General features: G+C 40.6%; 1 protein-coding gene across 7 annotated transcripts in view; it reads left to right on the top strand.

Annotated features, from left to right (window-relative positions):
* Nucleotides 1-15,491, top strand: part of LOC139937048 (thrombospondin type-1 domain-containing protein 7A-like) — a 228,683-nt gene that overhangs the window by 145,937 nt on the left and 67,255 nt on the right. For all 7 annotated transcript variants that reach the window (XM_071932020.1, XM_071932016.1, XM_071932019.1 and 4 more), the window contains 2 exons: nucleotides 12,627-13,347; nucleotides 14,459-14,731. In XM_071932020.1, coding sequence (XP_071788121.1) covers nucleotides 12,627-13,347; nucleotides 14,459-14,731 — 994 coding nt within the window. The remainder of the gene's footprint in view (nucleotides 1-12,626; nucleotides 13,348-14,458; nucleotides 14,732-15,491) is intronic.

The following is a 15,491-nucleotide window of genomic DNA, read 5'->3' as shown; positions in this document are numbered from 1 at the left end:
ACTCTTATCTTTTAGAAAATAAGTGGATCAGAAAAACCTTGAATTTGACCTTGGAGCCACTCTTTAATTGGTGGAAACGTGTATTGAAGCAGCATCTGAGTTGAATGTATTTGGATTGGATTTTCCACCAAGCAAAGCACCTAGATTAAGGGACAAACGAGAGGTTTCCGTTGTTGATTGAATGCAGGCGCGTAGCATCACTGCTCACTCATTACAACTTTTGCACATGATTTATCTATTTAGGGCTTCAAATTCCTGGGCATAAGGGATCAAGTTGGCTAGTTAGTTTATTTCCCTGTCTTTCATATCTGTGGACCCTGGTTTGAATCCCACCTCAGTCCCTACCTTGCGTTGGCTTTCCTCCCACGAAGAAAACTGTACATTTCTTCTTGTATATTCACCCGTGTTGGTACTATTTGTGCGGTTGGATAAGTTGTCAAATAAATTCAACAGGGGTAGGGGAGCACAGGGTATGTATACCTTGGCACACCTCACTTCTATGTAGGTTTTCTATGAGGGTTACCCAGATTTGCCCAGCTATGCCTCATTGGAGTCTTGTGTGTGTCACAATTCAACAAAAATTATAATAAGGTCAAGCCAGGATAACAACATAAATTAATAATTCTCTCTAAGTCATTAAAAGATCGCTAGGGATTCATTTTCACACTGTCAAAATTTGACTGTTTATATAAGAAGTCACTTTCCAATCTGGCTATATCTAATAGTAGTTGAATCATGTCTTAATTATAAAGGAGAATATCCTCTTTAACGTGGTGGTGTAGGGAGGGAGGTGGGATTGCTTCAAGACCCCTCAAGCACTCCAACCACCCACTCAGAAACACATATGAGTTAATTATTTAATTGATATGATTAAAAACATTGCTGGAAACTAATGCAACTTACTGACCAGCTAATGGATACCCGAGGTCTCAATCAGCAAACGGGGCAACGGAAAAGGAGATATCTAAAGAGAACACGTCCCAGATCTGACAGAAAGTAAGAAGAAGAAAAAAAAATCTCCAACCGGGATGTATGGCTGAGATGGATGCTTAGCCGTGCTGGAGCTCTCCAACCTGCCAGGCATGTTCGTAATATTACTCAATTTACTGCTTAGGTTTCTTGCATCCTTAGGGATTATTGGAGCATGAAACGCGTGTTTGGAGTATTGATGCGGTGAGGAGAGTTGGGGGGTCCAGGGGCCCCTAGATCCGAGCTCGAACCCCCCGTATTTTAATAAGCCGCTTCGGATCAGTGATTGGTGGGTATTAGTGTAACCTCTTCCATATGATGCCACCCGCCCCTGGGTAAAATGTTCTGTGGGGTTCGTACAGGCACGATTCACCCATCAGAAGAACAAGTGTTGCAAGAATTAGCCAAAAAGTAGGGGGAGGGGGGTAAGTCTGCAGAGCGACTGAATCGATTACGCTTAAATCTGATGATTTTTTTATTATTTTTGTTCGCCGCATACACAGATATTAGCAGAATTACAACTGATGAGGAACACTATTTTGGTGTTGTATACTTTTTCAAAACCCCAAGCACATGGGTTTGGAGAAAGATTAACTGGATCGCATACAAGCTACCATGCATATCTATTTCTCATCATGTCACGCCGGCGCCACTGTATTTTTACGGAGGGGGTATATGGGGGAAGAGAAATCCCCTATGAGCATGGGGACACGGACATGCCCATGCATTCTCAAACATTGCATTTCTTAACAGCTTTTGGCTGTAAAGTAAAAAGAAAAGAGAAGAAAATGCATGCATTTTTCATCGGGTGGGAGCCAAATATAGCCCCGGCCACATTTTCCAATTTACTTTGAAGAAAATTTCATGCAGCAGGTGATTTGTGGTTTTTTCTTGTCCCTGTTTTCTTGAATTTTTGAATTGTTTACTGTCAGCTTTTACAATTGGATTGTTAGCGGTCATCTGGGCATTTTGGTTAGCATGGAAGTTTCCAGACATTATGTCTGCAAATATTTTTCACAAATTTGACGAGTTTATTTCTGGCTGGGAAAAAATGAAGTAATTTCCTTGTACTTTCTCCTCAAAGAATATTCTAATTGGTAGTTCTACATGCATGCATACAAATGCAATAAGATTACATTAATTACACAAATTTGATGAGTTTATATCCAGCCAGAGAAAAAGAAGTAATTTCCTTTGTATTTGTGCTCAATGCTTATTCGAATTAGTTTATTTATGTTCTTTGAATGCAATAATGTTACATCAACAGCGTCCTTCTTTATCTAACTACATAAATTGGCTTTTAAAATGAAGTAATATGCACTTTTGTTGAATTTACTTCTCATAGAACTTTACCTGTTTAGACCGTATTGAATAACCCCTTTTTGCTATGGAAGTTGCCATCTTGTAGGGCAGGCCGTATGTGCGTCTAAACGCGTACATCATTGAAGCACGCAGCACGCAGCATTCCCGGTTTGATTTCTACGGCACATGCACGCATTTCAATTTATGAAAGGCACCTGTCCCCAGAGAACGACAAGTTTAAACTTTCAGAACGATAAAAACTTGCTTTCTGTCTCTCCTATCGAGATTTATCTATGCGAGGCACACCTATTTAAACGGGAAATCTCAAACTTTGGTAAAGGTTAACCCTTTTTGTAAATCAATGAATCGGGCAGACAGGCCTGGATGCAATCTACAATTAACAGGAACAATGTGGGGATGTCAGGTTGTATTGCATCATGCACGCATTGATGTGTTCGTGATCAAATTAAATGTTCCCCCCAATCAAGAAGATGGGAGTCAGGCTTTCGGACCCAGCTCAGACTAGTCCTTGTTTGTCTTTCTTGCACACTCTCTCTCTATGGCTTCAACCATACACGTACACAGACTTAAAGGGGCATTGCCTTCAAATCTCATAAAACAAATTCTGTTTGGAATTGTGCCTTTATTCTTTTTAGGAGGAGTTGTTCATGTAAAAAACAACACCTACAGTGTGATGTTATTAGCAACGTGTCCTTTGAAAGTTGCATTTCTACAGATTTCTGATTTTTCTCAGAAAAAAATATTACTCTGCCCTGTGTTATAATTTTTATTTTCTTTGTGAGGCAAGGGGGTGGGGGCCTCTTTCTTGACTTGTATTAACAACCTTTATAAATGAATACAAAATATGCATATGTTTTTAGTTTCTTCGGACAGCTTAAAAAAAACAAGACTTTATCCACAATTTTTTTTCTCCAGTTTCTTTGGTAGTATTACTTTGCTTTTCACCTTTTGAAAATACTTCTGCAATTTGCAGCATTAAATCCAACCCCTTTTCAAAATCCCCCATATTTTGATTATTTATTTATTTATTTATTAAGTTTTATTTTTTTTTTTTCGGGGGGGGGGGGGGGGGGGTCGTGTCAGTGGCCTGAATTTTCAACACAAGCAGCTGAAGCCTGTTTGCATATGTATTTCAGGTAATTTTGGTTGGCAAACAGAAGTTTGCAACAACATAATTTGTGTTTCCCTAATGTTGTTATTTTATAAGGAACAACAGCCAAATGTAAACATCCTGGTGATTTTTTTTTTTCTTTTTTTTTTTTCACGTAAAATTGTCAGATTTTGATGAGTAGGGGACCTCCTTGGAAAGTCATTTTGATCATTCATTTGAAAGTAAATGTCAAAGTAAAGCGATTCTTGTGTAGATTCAGGGTAAAAGGGTTTAGTACTTCGGCAAATAAGTCGCCAGGAATTACATGACGGCAAATTTCAATTTTCAATTACTTTAGGATTGAACCAGGCTTATTGGGAGAGTTTTAGAAAGTTCATTGACAACGAGTCGAGATCAGAAATGTCTAGTTTGAGTCAAAATATTTTCTCTTTTTCATGATTTAGTGTCCAGTAATATGATATAAAACCAGTTGGGGAGATGGCCTTAGCTTTTGATCCAGACCGAATGATCTTCGTCATAGGCATAAAAAATAAAAAAAATAAAACATCCATTTATTGATAAAAAGAGGAGCAAAGAATTATTTGAAGGCATCCAGGAAAAAAATGCTTACTGCTTTAAAAAAAAAAAAAAAACGATGCGGCTATGCAAAGAGTGATGATGCTAGAGAACTGGGCAAACTGAGAAAAGGGCATTGACAACGTTGCCACGTACATGCAAATGACTAGTCACCGTGAGGGGACCAGTCTGTCGCCCTAGTGTGAAAAGTGATTTCACTATTGATCAGGTAAAAAAAAACAGTGTCATAGAGTTATATACATCCCCGGTGTCAGGTAACCTCGTTGGTAACACGCTGTCTTTCACCACCTTCTACAGGGCCGAATTTAATAGAGCTGCTTAAGCACAACAAAATGCTAAGCATAACAAAATTGGGCTTACCAGAATAAGGTTACCAGCCAAAACTGCTATGTCACATGTACAAACTGTGACTGGTATCTTGCTCATTTCTGCTAAGCATAAAATTTAAAAGCAAAATTTTCTGCTGAAGCAGCTTTATGAAACTGGGCCCTCAGTGGTCAGTATGGACAAACTTTCACACTTAATGTCTGAGAGGAGAAGACACACACGTACTCTTTAATTAGTTTTAAATCAATATAGGTAAGATTTCAGTCTCTGAAAGGGTGAAGGGTCGGAATTTCATTGGAAATTGTCGTAATTGTATGTCGAAGATCAAGTCATTCTTTCAAAGTACCAAGTTGTCATTTTTGTCCTTGGTATATAAAACCCAGTGATTTTGCTTTAAATGGCAAATTCTAGAATTTAAGGTGTGGCAGGAGTTAACTAGAACTTTTGCCTTCAGTCCTGGTATGTGAAAAAAAGGACTGCATAGCGCCAGAATTATTGTCAAAACTTGTTTGGGACTACTTTGGTCACATTTGTACATTGCTTTAACACATGAAGAAAACAAACTTGTGCACTTAAATAGGTCCCAATTCTCGAATACTAGCGAGACTTTCACAGTTTATGTCTGTAAGCTTAAAGCTATTACTATAATGTTTAGAGAACTTGTCCATTACTGTTACTTTTTTACTGGTATATATCTGATTTCCCCACTAGACACCTCTTATTACCATTAATGCATTAGACAGATAAAATGTTGACAAGCTTGAAATTTGGGCGTATAAAACTTCATGGGGGCTGGTAAAACACACAGTTATTTAAGCATTAGGCCTGAGTAATAGACATACAGATGCTGTGTATCACAGATGAATAAATAATGCAAAACGATGCAAAACTAACATGTATTAAATCGTTGCAGTTCCCGCTGCTAACTCTTAGGGTCAGCTGACAGGCTAGTTGGGTGGCATGGTTGGCTTGTGCGTAAAGCGCCCGCCTCTCACCAAGGTGACCCCGGTTCGATTCTCGGTCGGGGCCATACGTGAGTTGAGTTGTGCGTTGGTTCTCTGCTGTGCCACGAGGGTTTTCCAGACTATCCGGTTTTCCTCTCTCAGGGAAAAAATCAAACACTTTCGATCTTGGCTGTGCTCCGTGGTCATAATGGGTTGATGTGGCTGGCAGCTGAATGCGCCCTTGCATGCCTGCTTCTCGAACACGTTGTAGCCGCGTCCTTCGCAATTCAGCTCTTAGCTGCGAGTAAGGACGATTAGCCCCCCAAATTATTATTATCATAGTTAGTGGTCTAGTGGTTAGACATCTGCTCTAGCAATGCAATGGTCGAGGGTTTGAATCCCACCTAAGTGATTTTTCACAGAATCTGGAAAGTACTGAGTATGCAGTGCTTTTACACATCGGTGTATGGGTAAAAAACAAATTACATATTCTTTATCCTTGATGCACAACTAACATCTATTATACCAATACAAATGGTGCCAAAATTCAGCACCAATTTTATATTCCTGGTGGCGCTGTCTCACACATAAGAGTAATTCCTCTTCCACATACCACATAACAGCCACGCGTGGAGCGGGTTTAGATGGTGTCAGAAACCCGCTGGGTGAAAATCATTTCCATCCGGGCTGTAATTCTCTCCCACTAGGCTTTGATTCTGAACTAACAGTAGACTGCCATGTCAATTATGATGGCCTCGAAGATTACGGGTCTGTAGCTTTGCCATATGGATCGCATCATCGGTGGTGAAGAAAATATGTCAAGTCGAGACGGAAGACGTCTAAATTTTTATTTGATTTGTCGTTGATGACTTAAAGATAAAGAGATTGAAATGAGGTTTGATTTTCAGCATCCCATAAGATGGTAAATTTCTGTTTTAGACAGACTTGAGGTTGAAGCTTGGTTTTAATCATTCTTTTACGAAAAATTAATGTGTTTGAATCTGGTCTCTGTTTTCTAAAGAAATTATTTTGTGAAAGTCTCCCTTATGGTCATTGTGATGTTCAACCTAAAACATTTATTTTGTTATTTTTATGTAAATTATGTAATGACAGAACTGAACAATGTGAGATCCCCCCCCCCAAACAAAAAGAAAGAATTGGAAGGGAAAAAACACTTGCTGTTTTTACGCAAGAAAGGTGACACTGCCAAAGAAAAGGGAAGAAGAAATTTGAAATAAAATTATTTTCAAAAAGCTGAAAGATCTTTACTCAGACTTTATTTTATTTTACAACAACTTTCATTTGTTTTTTTAATTTCATCAAACAATTTCAAGGAGAAAGTGAGTCAATTTATGATATATTTGTAACTATTACAACTTCTAGATGATAGCTTACATATGGGGCCTAGTTCCTGTGAAAATTGATTTTAAAGTCTGGTTTCCAGAAAGGTTTTATAAAAAAAATCAAGATCCGTCAATATGACGATGACAAAACAATTGATTTAACAGCAGGAAACGAGAACAACAATTTATTCCCCATCATCTTTGCATTTCTCCCGAAAAAAAAAAGGAAAAAAAAAAAGAGGGGGGGGGGGGGTGGAATTGAAGTCTCAAAAGGCATGTTGGATACCTTATGGTATTTTATTCTTATTTAAAGCACGGCCACGGAATCCCCCTGCCGCAAATCATGCTATCAGTTCACTTGAAACTGTCAAGATTAATTTCATCACGATAGTGTCAGGCCATGCTTCTCTGAACATCGGTCTGAAGGAGCATCAGGGCCTCTTGTACCAGCCTCTTGTTTGAGCAGACAAGACCCCCGAAATAGAACTCGCCTGGTTAACAGATGAGAGTTAAGACATAAAGATGTTATCAGGGGTTGCCTTCTAGCGGGACTCAATCATCCCGCTGAAATGCTTAGAAGATGGAATCTGCTTAGCGAGTTTTTGACTCAATAAATTATGAGGAAGTTTTAAGTGGAAGGAATCTGTAAGCAACAACAATTTTCTTCTACTGAAGGCAATTCCATATTAATATTTAACAGCAGGTATTTTTTTGTTAAAGTTTTGGCGAGCAGATTTTACTTTACTGGGAAATACAAGTGCACAAACCTGTGGAGAGTTTCCAAAGTCCAACTCAGTTTCCAATAGTTATACTTTACGGGTTAACACGGGTTAGCTTTGGAGTTTCATTAAATAAGATGACGTCTGTGGTAACTCCTTCACTTCAACCTCAAGTGCTCCTCTTAATCCAGACAAGGCAAGTAATTGTGGTTCATGAATCCAAAACGGTTCAGTCCTATTTTTGTTTTCAGAGTGCAGGTGGAACATTATAGTTTGAGACAGCAAATCACTCAATACTTGACAAGAATATTTGACTTTAGAACATGCATACATCTTTAATGATTTTTTTTTTTACATTAACAAGTGACCCCCGGGGTCTGCCAGATCTTGAGTTCCAAAGAACCCCCCCCCCCCGTCAAAGAGTAACCACGCCCATGTACAGCTACGGCTATCAATATACAAGTAGCTACAGTAGCACTGAAATGTTCTTCACTTCACCCTTCCTCTGAAATCTATCATATCCCCAAAAGAACATGTATGCACTATAAAGACAAACTCCCACACCCACACACAAACCAGATGGTGTTATCTCACAACAAGTTTTGCCCTAGATTCAATGTAAATTAACCAAGTCCCACCAAATATATGCGCATGATAATCAAGTATCATTACAGCGCCGCATCCATCTCAACCAAAATATTCCTTGTGCCTCCAGTAAAGTTGATTAATGTGAACTCATTTTTCACTAGAATTTGTCACGGAGCCCCCACACATTAATTGCGTAATTTATACGCTGTACTGTTTACCGGTTGACCCCCCCCCCCTTAGTCTTGTCTTTTGACGTAGTGTCAATCAGTTGGTTATCTTCTATCTTCTATATACTATCTGATGCAACTGGCACAGTGCACAAGATTAATGATCCTGTCTCTTGGCATTTGTCACCTGCTTCATCATCAGGTGTGCGCCTGTAATTGGTAACCTACCTGGCGTATACCAGGGACTGTCGCGAGAGTGCGCTGCCCTCAATTAGAGTAAACGGTCCGAGTGCGCTTGATTAGTCCTACGGGAAAGGGGGGGGGGGGGTTCTGACAAGTTGTTTGATGTGTGTAGGGGGGGTGATATGGATGAGGAGATTACAGCAAAGGATTTCAGTCTTTTCAGCTGATTAGGTTCGCATAATCTAGAGAAGGCGAGGGGATCAAATTGTGTGTGTTGATTGCTTACTCTGTCAGGCTCTTCGTGAGCGAAGCAGATCTTCATTAGGCTATTGGTAATCAGCATCCTATCCAGTTTAGAAATCTAGGTGTAGTTTATTAATCAAAGTACAGTAAACATGATCTAAATTAAAACAGGCATGAATCTGGAAGCAGTGGAAGCAAACATACTTAGGTCTGTGTTATGTAACCTCTGTGGACATTACTTCGTTCTGTGCACTTACAAAAAATGTATTCTTCAACACTGTCGAAAGCACTGTGTGACGGTGTGTAAGTCCACAGAGTGTTTCATAACCCTGCCTTGTGTGTGTATTCTTCAACACTGGTGCAAACACACATTCCTTTTTTTACATCCCTGTGGAGACATCTTTTGTTCTGTACTGTAGATCTTCCCATAGACTTTGTTTACACCCAGGTCTTGAGAATTTCCCTTAGGAGTCCTTTTATTTTCCCTTTTTTGTTTTGTCCTTGGTGTCCATAAAGTAGTGGAAATGAAAACACTGTCACATGTGTAGGTCCACATAGCATATCTTTTTTTCTCATGTCCACACTTTGTATGTCATGCTTTCCCAGTTATATGGTACATTGCTCTAAAGATGAACCAGCCGTCGATTTCACGAAACGCTAGGATTGACACTATCTCAAGTTAGGACGAGTAACTCGTCCTAACTCAGGATCAATCTTAAGGTCTGCATGCTACAGTGCAGGGTTGGGACTCGTACTAAGACCTAAGGTTAATCTTAAGTTAGGAAGAGTTTGGTGAAATCGACGGCTGGCCATGTAACACTTTTTTATCATTAGTTACACCCATAAATTGAACTCTGAAAGTCATAATCGCTTTTAAAAAAAGGACATAATGATAAGGAGACAAACGGTGTACACTTTGGTATGACAAATACCATTACTCCTCCTACCCTCTCATGTTACTTTTCGCTTTCACATTGTTGTTCCTTTGCATGAGGTGCAGCATACTTATCCTGGGGAGGATTTCACAAAGGTAGTCCTAACTTAGGACTAGTCCTAGGCAATGCTAAGAGATAGGACCAGTCCTAAGTTAGGATGAGTTACTGGTCCTAACTTAGGACCAGTCCTATCTACTAGCATTGCCTAGGACTAGTCCTAAATTAGGACTACCTTTGTGAAATCCACCCCTGGCCTGTAATTTGGGTGTCAAAATTTATACAAAAAAAAATGCCCCCAGAAATTGGTAGATTTGCATTTTATGTTGATACATTCAGCATCCGCAAGGGTTCAATAGGAGAGAAAAATGTTGCCGCATCTTATGACGTCATCAACGTCTGTAAAGTTTAATCTCAGGAAACGCTCTCCTTCAACATTTGTCTCAATCTATCATCATTGAGAAAGTCCTGATAAGTCGCAGCTCATTTTCCTATCTCATATTGGTGCAATATTGCTCTTGAAAAGCCCCCTCTTTGTATGGTAATAGATTGTCACCTCCATGTAGTTTCCCCTGCAATCATTTATACGCGAAACCCAGATTGGTGTGACAAGCAAAGTCCCCCGGGCGAGGCTTTCTGTCACAGTGCGAAGCACCGCTTTCAGATTATTATTTTTTTTTTTTCGTCTTACAATGGCACATTCGGTTATCGTTTTGTACTTTTCCGGTAATTCAGGCAGTTACAAAAACTTTTTTTTTTTTTTTTTTTTTTGCAGTCTCACAACACCACAATCAGATATCGTTTTGTACTTTCCTGGTTTCTCGCTAGTTGAGGCAGTGAAAAAAATGGTTGTGTGTCGGTGAATTTCAATACTCAATGTTAGAACCAAGTGATAAAGTGTTACTTTGAGTGTTTTGTGGGGATAGAGTAGGTGTGGTTAGCTCGCCTCCATGGGGGGGGGGGGGCTCCCTGAAAGTATTGTAAATATGTGAAAGTGGACTTATTTAGGAAGGAATGATCCATTAGACGTAAAAAATATTCCAAATTTACCAGGGAAACTATTTACGCTGTAAGAACTTTCTGTGCCTATGTTTGTTCTGTGTGCTTGTTGGAGCAACAGAAATGTTACAAGTATCTTTCGTGTGTGGGGAAGAAGGACATAACAGATAGTTACCAGAGAAAGGGCAAAAGAAATTAATAAGTAAAGTGTGTAATTTCGAGAAAACCGAGTGTGAAAGTTTGATCGGTTTTCTGCCAATCATTTAGACATCCTAGCAAGGTTAAATTCTGCATGGGAATGGGGGAAAAATCTCTTTATAAAAATTACCTTGTCCTGACAAAGAATAAGCTCCAAGAAAAATGTGCAATATTACTTGCCCTTTAAGTCTGAGACTAAATGATGTCACAACAACCATTTAAAACATCTAACACATGCACAATGACTATCTACAAACCGCAAATCATGTCCACTTAAAAAACCAAGTCCGTTTTAAATTCCTGTCAGCCACTTCAGCTCAAATTTGTATTTTGCTTGGCCCTAATGGACCGACCATAATCCCTACCCATTTGGAGTGGAGGCAAGCTATCTAACCTCTCTCTTGAATCTGTCCCGGTAATCTGCAAAACGCTTGTTTGCCAACGACACGGAATATGAACCATTGCTCGGAGGGGGGATTTGGCTTGCCGATGTTGCGAGCTTTAGTCGTTGAACTTGTGCAATTGTGCAGCAATGGCCCTTGGCATGGTTAGCATGTACAAAAACCAATCTCAGAGCCCGATCCCGATGTACAATGCACTCTTCTCCAGCCAACTGTTGGTATTTTTCCAGCAAAGCTTTGAGTGCGTGTAGGTTTTACTAGTTAAGTGTCCTCTAGTGGGGGGCTCTGATTCTGTGTTTGCACAGTATAAGCTCTATGCTGTATTGATTTATATACATATTCAGAAACATCCATTTTCTTGGGGTTGTGTATACATTGTGGGGGCAATGCATCCTGTACATTAACGAACAGCAAATAATAAAAAGTGTTAGAGACATAAGCTTCGGGGCTGTGGGGAAACCATTTCATCCGTAGTGATGTGTTACATTAAAAAAAAGTGTGTTTTCAGCCCTGAAGGCTGGTTTGCAAATCTGAGAAAACGGCAGAGACCAAGAAAGAAAAAACCTTTGATACACTCTTGGGGTTATTTCATTGCCCGGCAGTGCATTGGTTGCACTTCCAAAGAGCCTAAGTACCTACACTTGTCTCTTTTTGGATGCCTTCAACCCTGATAAGATTATATGAAAATTAAGGTTAAAGCAGCATTTGATCTTTAAACGTTCAATGAAGAACATTGATGTCCATCTACACACACACAAAGTTATGAGTCGGATTCTTCATTAATATGATGGGGGGTACATAGACCTTTAAAATGTTAAAGGGTCCATTACACAGAATGGTTGCACTCAAAAACAGTGTCATAGAGTGTCATGGCCGAGTGGTTAAGAGCATTGAATTCAAGTTCTGGTTCTAAGTCACCAGAGTGTGGGTTCGAATCCCGGTCATGACACTTGTGTTCTTGAGCAAGATACTAATTGCTTCTCTTCACCCAGGGGTATAAATGTGTACCTGCAGGGGTAGAGGTTGATATTGTGTATGAAAATGCCTTTGGAGCAATATAAACGGTTGGCCAGGTTGTATACTCCCATGGAAGCTGAGAAACATTAAAAAGGGACTAATGTAAAGCGCATAAAAACTCATCAAAATTCTTGACAAACTTGAATCCGGGTCAATTCTTAGTGTAGGGTTAGATGTGCATTAGAAAATTGCATAAGAATGTATTTTGCATCCTTCTTCAAATAATTGTTATTATTATATATTTCTGGTAATGAAACCAAGGATGCCTCTTACATGTAAGTGAACTCAATCACCTCTGTAGCTCGCTTGCCTTAAAACCTGTTCGCTAGGGTGATTGCTATGTGAACCAGAAACACCAGGGTGAGTTCTTTACTTGCACTACCAGTCCTAATGCACAAGATCTAAGGCTTAATGTCCGATCCAGAGGACAGAGTAACTATGGTAGAGGCATCTTGTTCGAGGGCTCAAGTGCCATGACCGGGACTAGAACCCACACTCTGCTGATAAGAAACACCAGAGTTAATTCTGATACTCTCCACCGCACGACACACAATTTGAAACTGTTATTTGTTTTGTTTCTTTGCAGGTCCATGGGGTATATGCAACGGCAACCAATGCGGCTTTGCTGGTAGCCAAACTCGCCATGTGTGGTGCACCCATCCAGTACTTAACACCCAACCCCCGTCCAAATGTGATCAAGTGACCATGCCAGAGAGCCGAAGAAACTGTTTCAAAGTCTGCGAGGAGCACAGGCACCTCTTCGCGTGGCTCTCGGGCGACTGGGAAAAATGTGAACGCCTGGACGACTCTGGAAAACTGACATGTGGTGAGACGTCCATCGGAGTCAAGACGAGGGCCGTTAAGTGCATTGACACTAGTACAGGTTTTCTTAAAGAGGACACAAGAGAGGTTGTGCCTCAGTATATCTGTGAGCAGTTTGAGCCTAAACCTTTCACGGAGATGGAGTGCTTCACGCCCTGCCCACAGGACTGCATTGTGGGTACTTTTAAACATTGGAGCGAGTGCACGAGTTCGTGTGGGAACGGCACACAGACACGTACTCGCGAGGTCGTGGTCCCGCCTATACGCGGGGGAAGGAGCTGTCCCAATCTCAGCGAGACGAGGATATGTAAGAATAATCCACCGTGCGCAAGTAGAGAGTTTACGTATTTTACTAAAGTGGGTACATGGATGAAGTGCCAGTCGCCAGCGAGGGCAGCCTCGGGGAACAGCGGAGTGCCTGGGATTGGTCTGCAGTCAAGGAGTGTTTCGTGTCTGACTGGTAATGGGCACAAAGTTGATGATGGGTAAGCTTGTTTTTGTTTGTTTACTTCAACTCCTTTTTTCTTAGCTTCTTATAGTGAAGACTTGTTTATAAACGTTTGGAATTGTAATCAGGGCCTATAATTCTATTTACCGTACGTCTTCGCTTACACAGCCTATGCAAAAAATCTGCCCTCACCCTGTTAGCGAAGAATTGTAATCACAGGCGCAGACCCGTAAGCAGTGCCATGAAATTCAAGTGAAGTAGGCTCCAATGAGTTCGTGTTCAGTGGCATTTGCCACTGATGAGCCTTCCTGGCATGTGACTCTAGTGCACAAACTCAATGAGAATTGTAGATCTCCTTGACGAGAAACCCTCTGCTAAATAGAACTTGGTATCACTTCATCTTTCAATTAATCAATAAATTAATCAATAAATCTCATACACAGTATTCCACAGTAATTTCTCAAATAAAGGTACCCTTTGAGAGTTTTTTTAAAAGCAAATAATCAAGCAGATGTCATTTGATACTGTTAGGAACACTGTTTCGGATGCTTTAATAAGGGAATAAAAGGGTAGCGATGAGTTCTTACACGGCCTCTTAAAGCCGGCAGGGTCGAATTGCTGTGTGATAAAAGCCTGAGCCGAAGGCGAGGGCTTTTGCCGCACGGCAACGACCCTGCGAGGTTTTAAACGGACGTGTAAGATCGAGTCACTACTCTTTTATTACCCATTCATAAATGCCCTTTTGTTAAAAAACGTTAAAAAAATACAATAACAGACACTTTGACAGTTGAAAATTCGAGGTTTGAAATATTTGTTTCAAAAACTTTGTGAAGAGTATGTTGTGCGTGGTTTGTGTGTATGGGCGCGCGCGATTAGAAACAGATTACGCGCTCACGCTTAGAAATAAATTACGCACGCGCGCTTAGAAATAGATTATGCACTGTTACATAGCTATGAATTGCGCGTTCCGCGTGATAGTCTTGAGCGCCGACACGCGGAAGCCAGCCGGTTACAAACTCTGGTTATCAACCATTTAAACACCCCCACGTGACGCGCTCTCCACCAATAGGAGTAGAGAAACTGTGCGGGGTATTTATGAATACCCATTTATGGATGTTCTCTAAATTCTATCCCATATTTCTCACCAGCCTCTGCTACCTCAATCAAAACACCATAGTGCCCTCAAAGTTCCAGTCCTGTCTGGTCCCGCGCGACTGCGACACCACTAGCTGGTCAAGCTGGAGCAGCTGCCCAAACCCCTGTCGCCAGGCCATCGGGGATGCCGAGGTGGGGACCGTGTACAAGGAGCGAAAACGCAGCATCACTGTAGCTCCCTTGGGAGGAGGGACGCTCTGTCCGAAGCTGGTTGAACGGCTTCCGTGTCCTGAAGCCAATGATGAGACAAGACTGGAATGCCCCAGGTCAGTATTGCATATATCGATATCGTATCTGCATAATAGTACAAATTAACACTGTGTCATAATGTATATCTTGATTCGTACTTATTATGTGATTTAAGGCATTGCTTGGTGAGGTATCAATGTATATTTATACTTGGTTTGTGGTAACACCATGTGTATTCTACTAGCTGAGTAGATTATGTTCTTTTTGTGAACTTGTCTTTTTGTTGGGAATTCGGGAGTACATGATCTACCCAGCATGTAGATGGTGTTACCGCAAACCAAGTATACATAAACTTGTCCTCTTTAAGATGTTGTTTACATCCAAAAGTAAGGGTTTTATTGTTTCAGTTATGAAATGCTGCTAGCAAGTTTTGAGCAAGTTACTTGTTTTGGACTTTTCTTTGAAACTTCTTCTTGGATGTTGCTCAACCGTGGCTCCTTTGCCTTTTAATGGCTTCCTGACCGATGACGGCAAATTTACATACATCAAAGTCGCAGACAATTCAAATGTCACAATGTCGCCTGCCATGTGTACCGAGGCCAAATAGCGTCTTGCTGTGCAAAGATGCCGACCTTGTTTGTGCCTGCCAAGTGCGAACCGAAACGTGTCGCTTGTGATTAATTTGGTTCAAGAATAGGAGGGAGATTAGAGCAGTGGGACGATACCTTGCTCCGCGATTAGAATGTGAGGAGAATTATTAAGACTTTAAGATTGATGGCAAGGACAGAGGTCTCTGATTCTGAAGTGCTGAGTGAAGTCAGGATTAATAGCAATTAC

Source organism: Asterias amurensis, chromosome 5, assembly GCF_032118995.1.
Source record: "Asterias amurensis chromosome 5, ASM3211899v1".
NCBI classification, from domain to species: Eukaryota; Metazoa; Echinodermata; class Asteroidea; order Forcipulatida; family Asteriidae; genus Asterias; species Asterias amurensis.
This window is presented reverse-complemented; position numbering and strand designations above follow the sequence as displayed.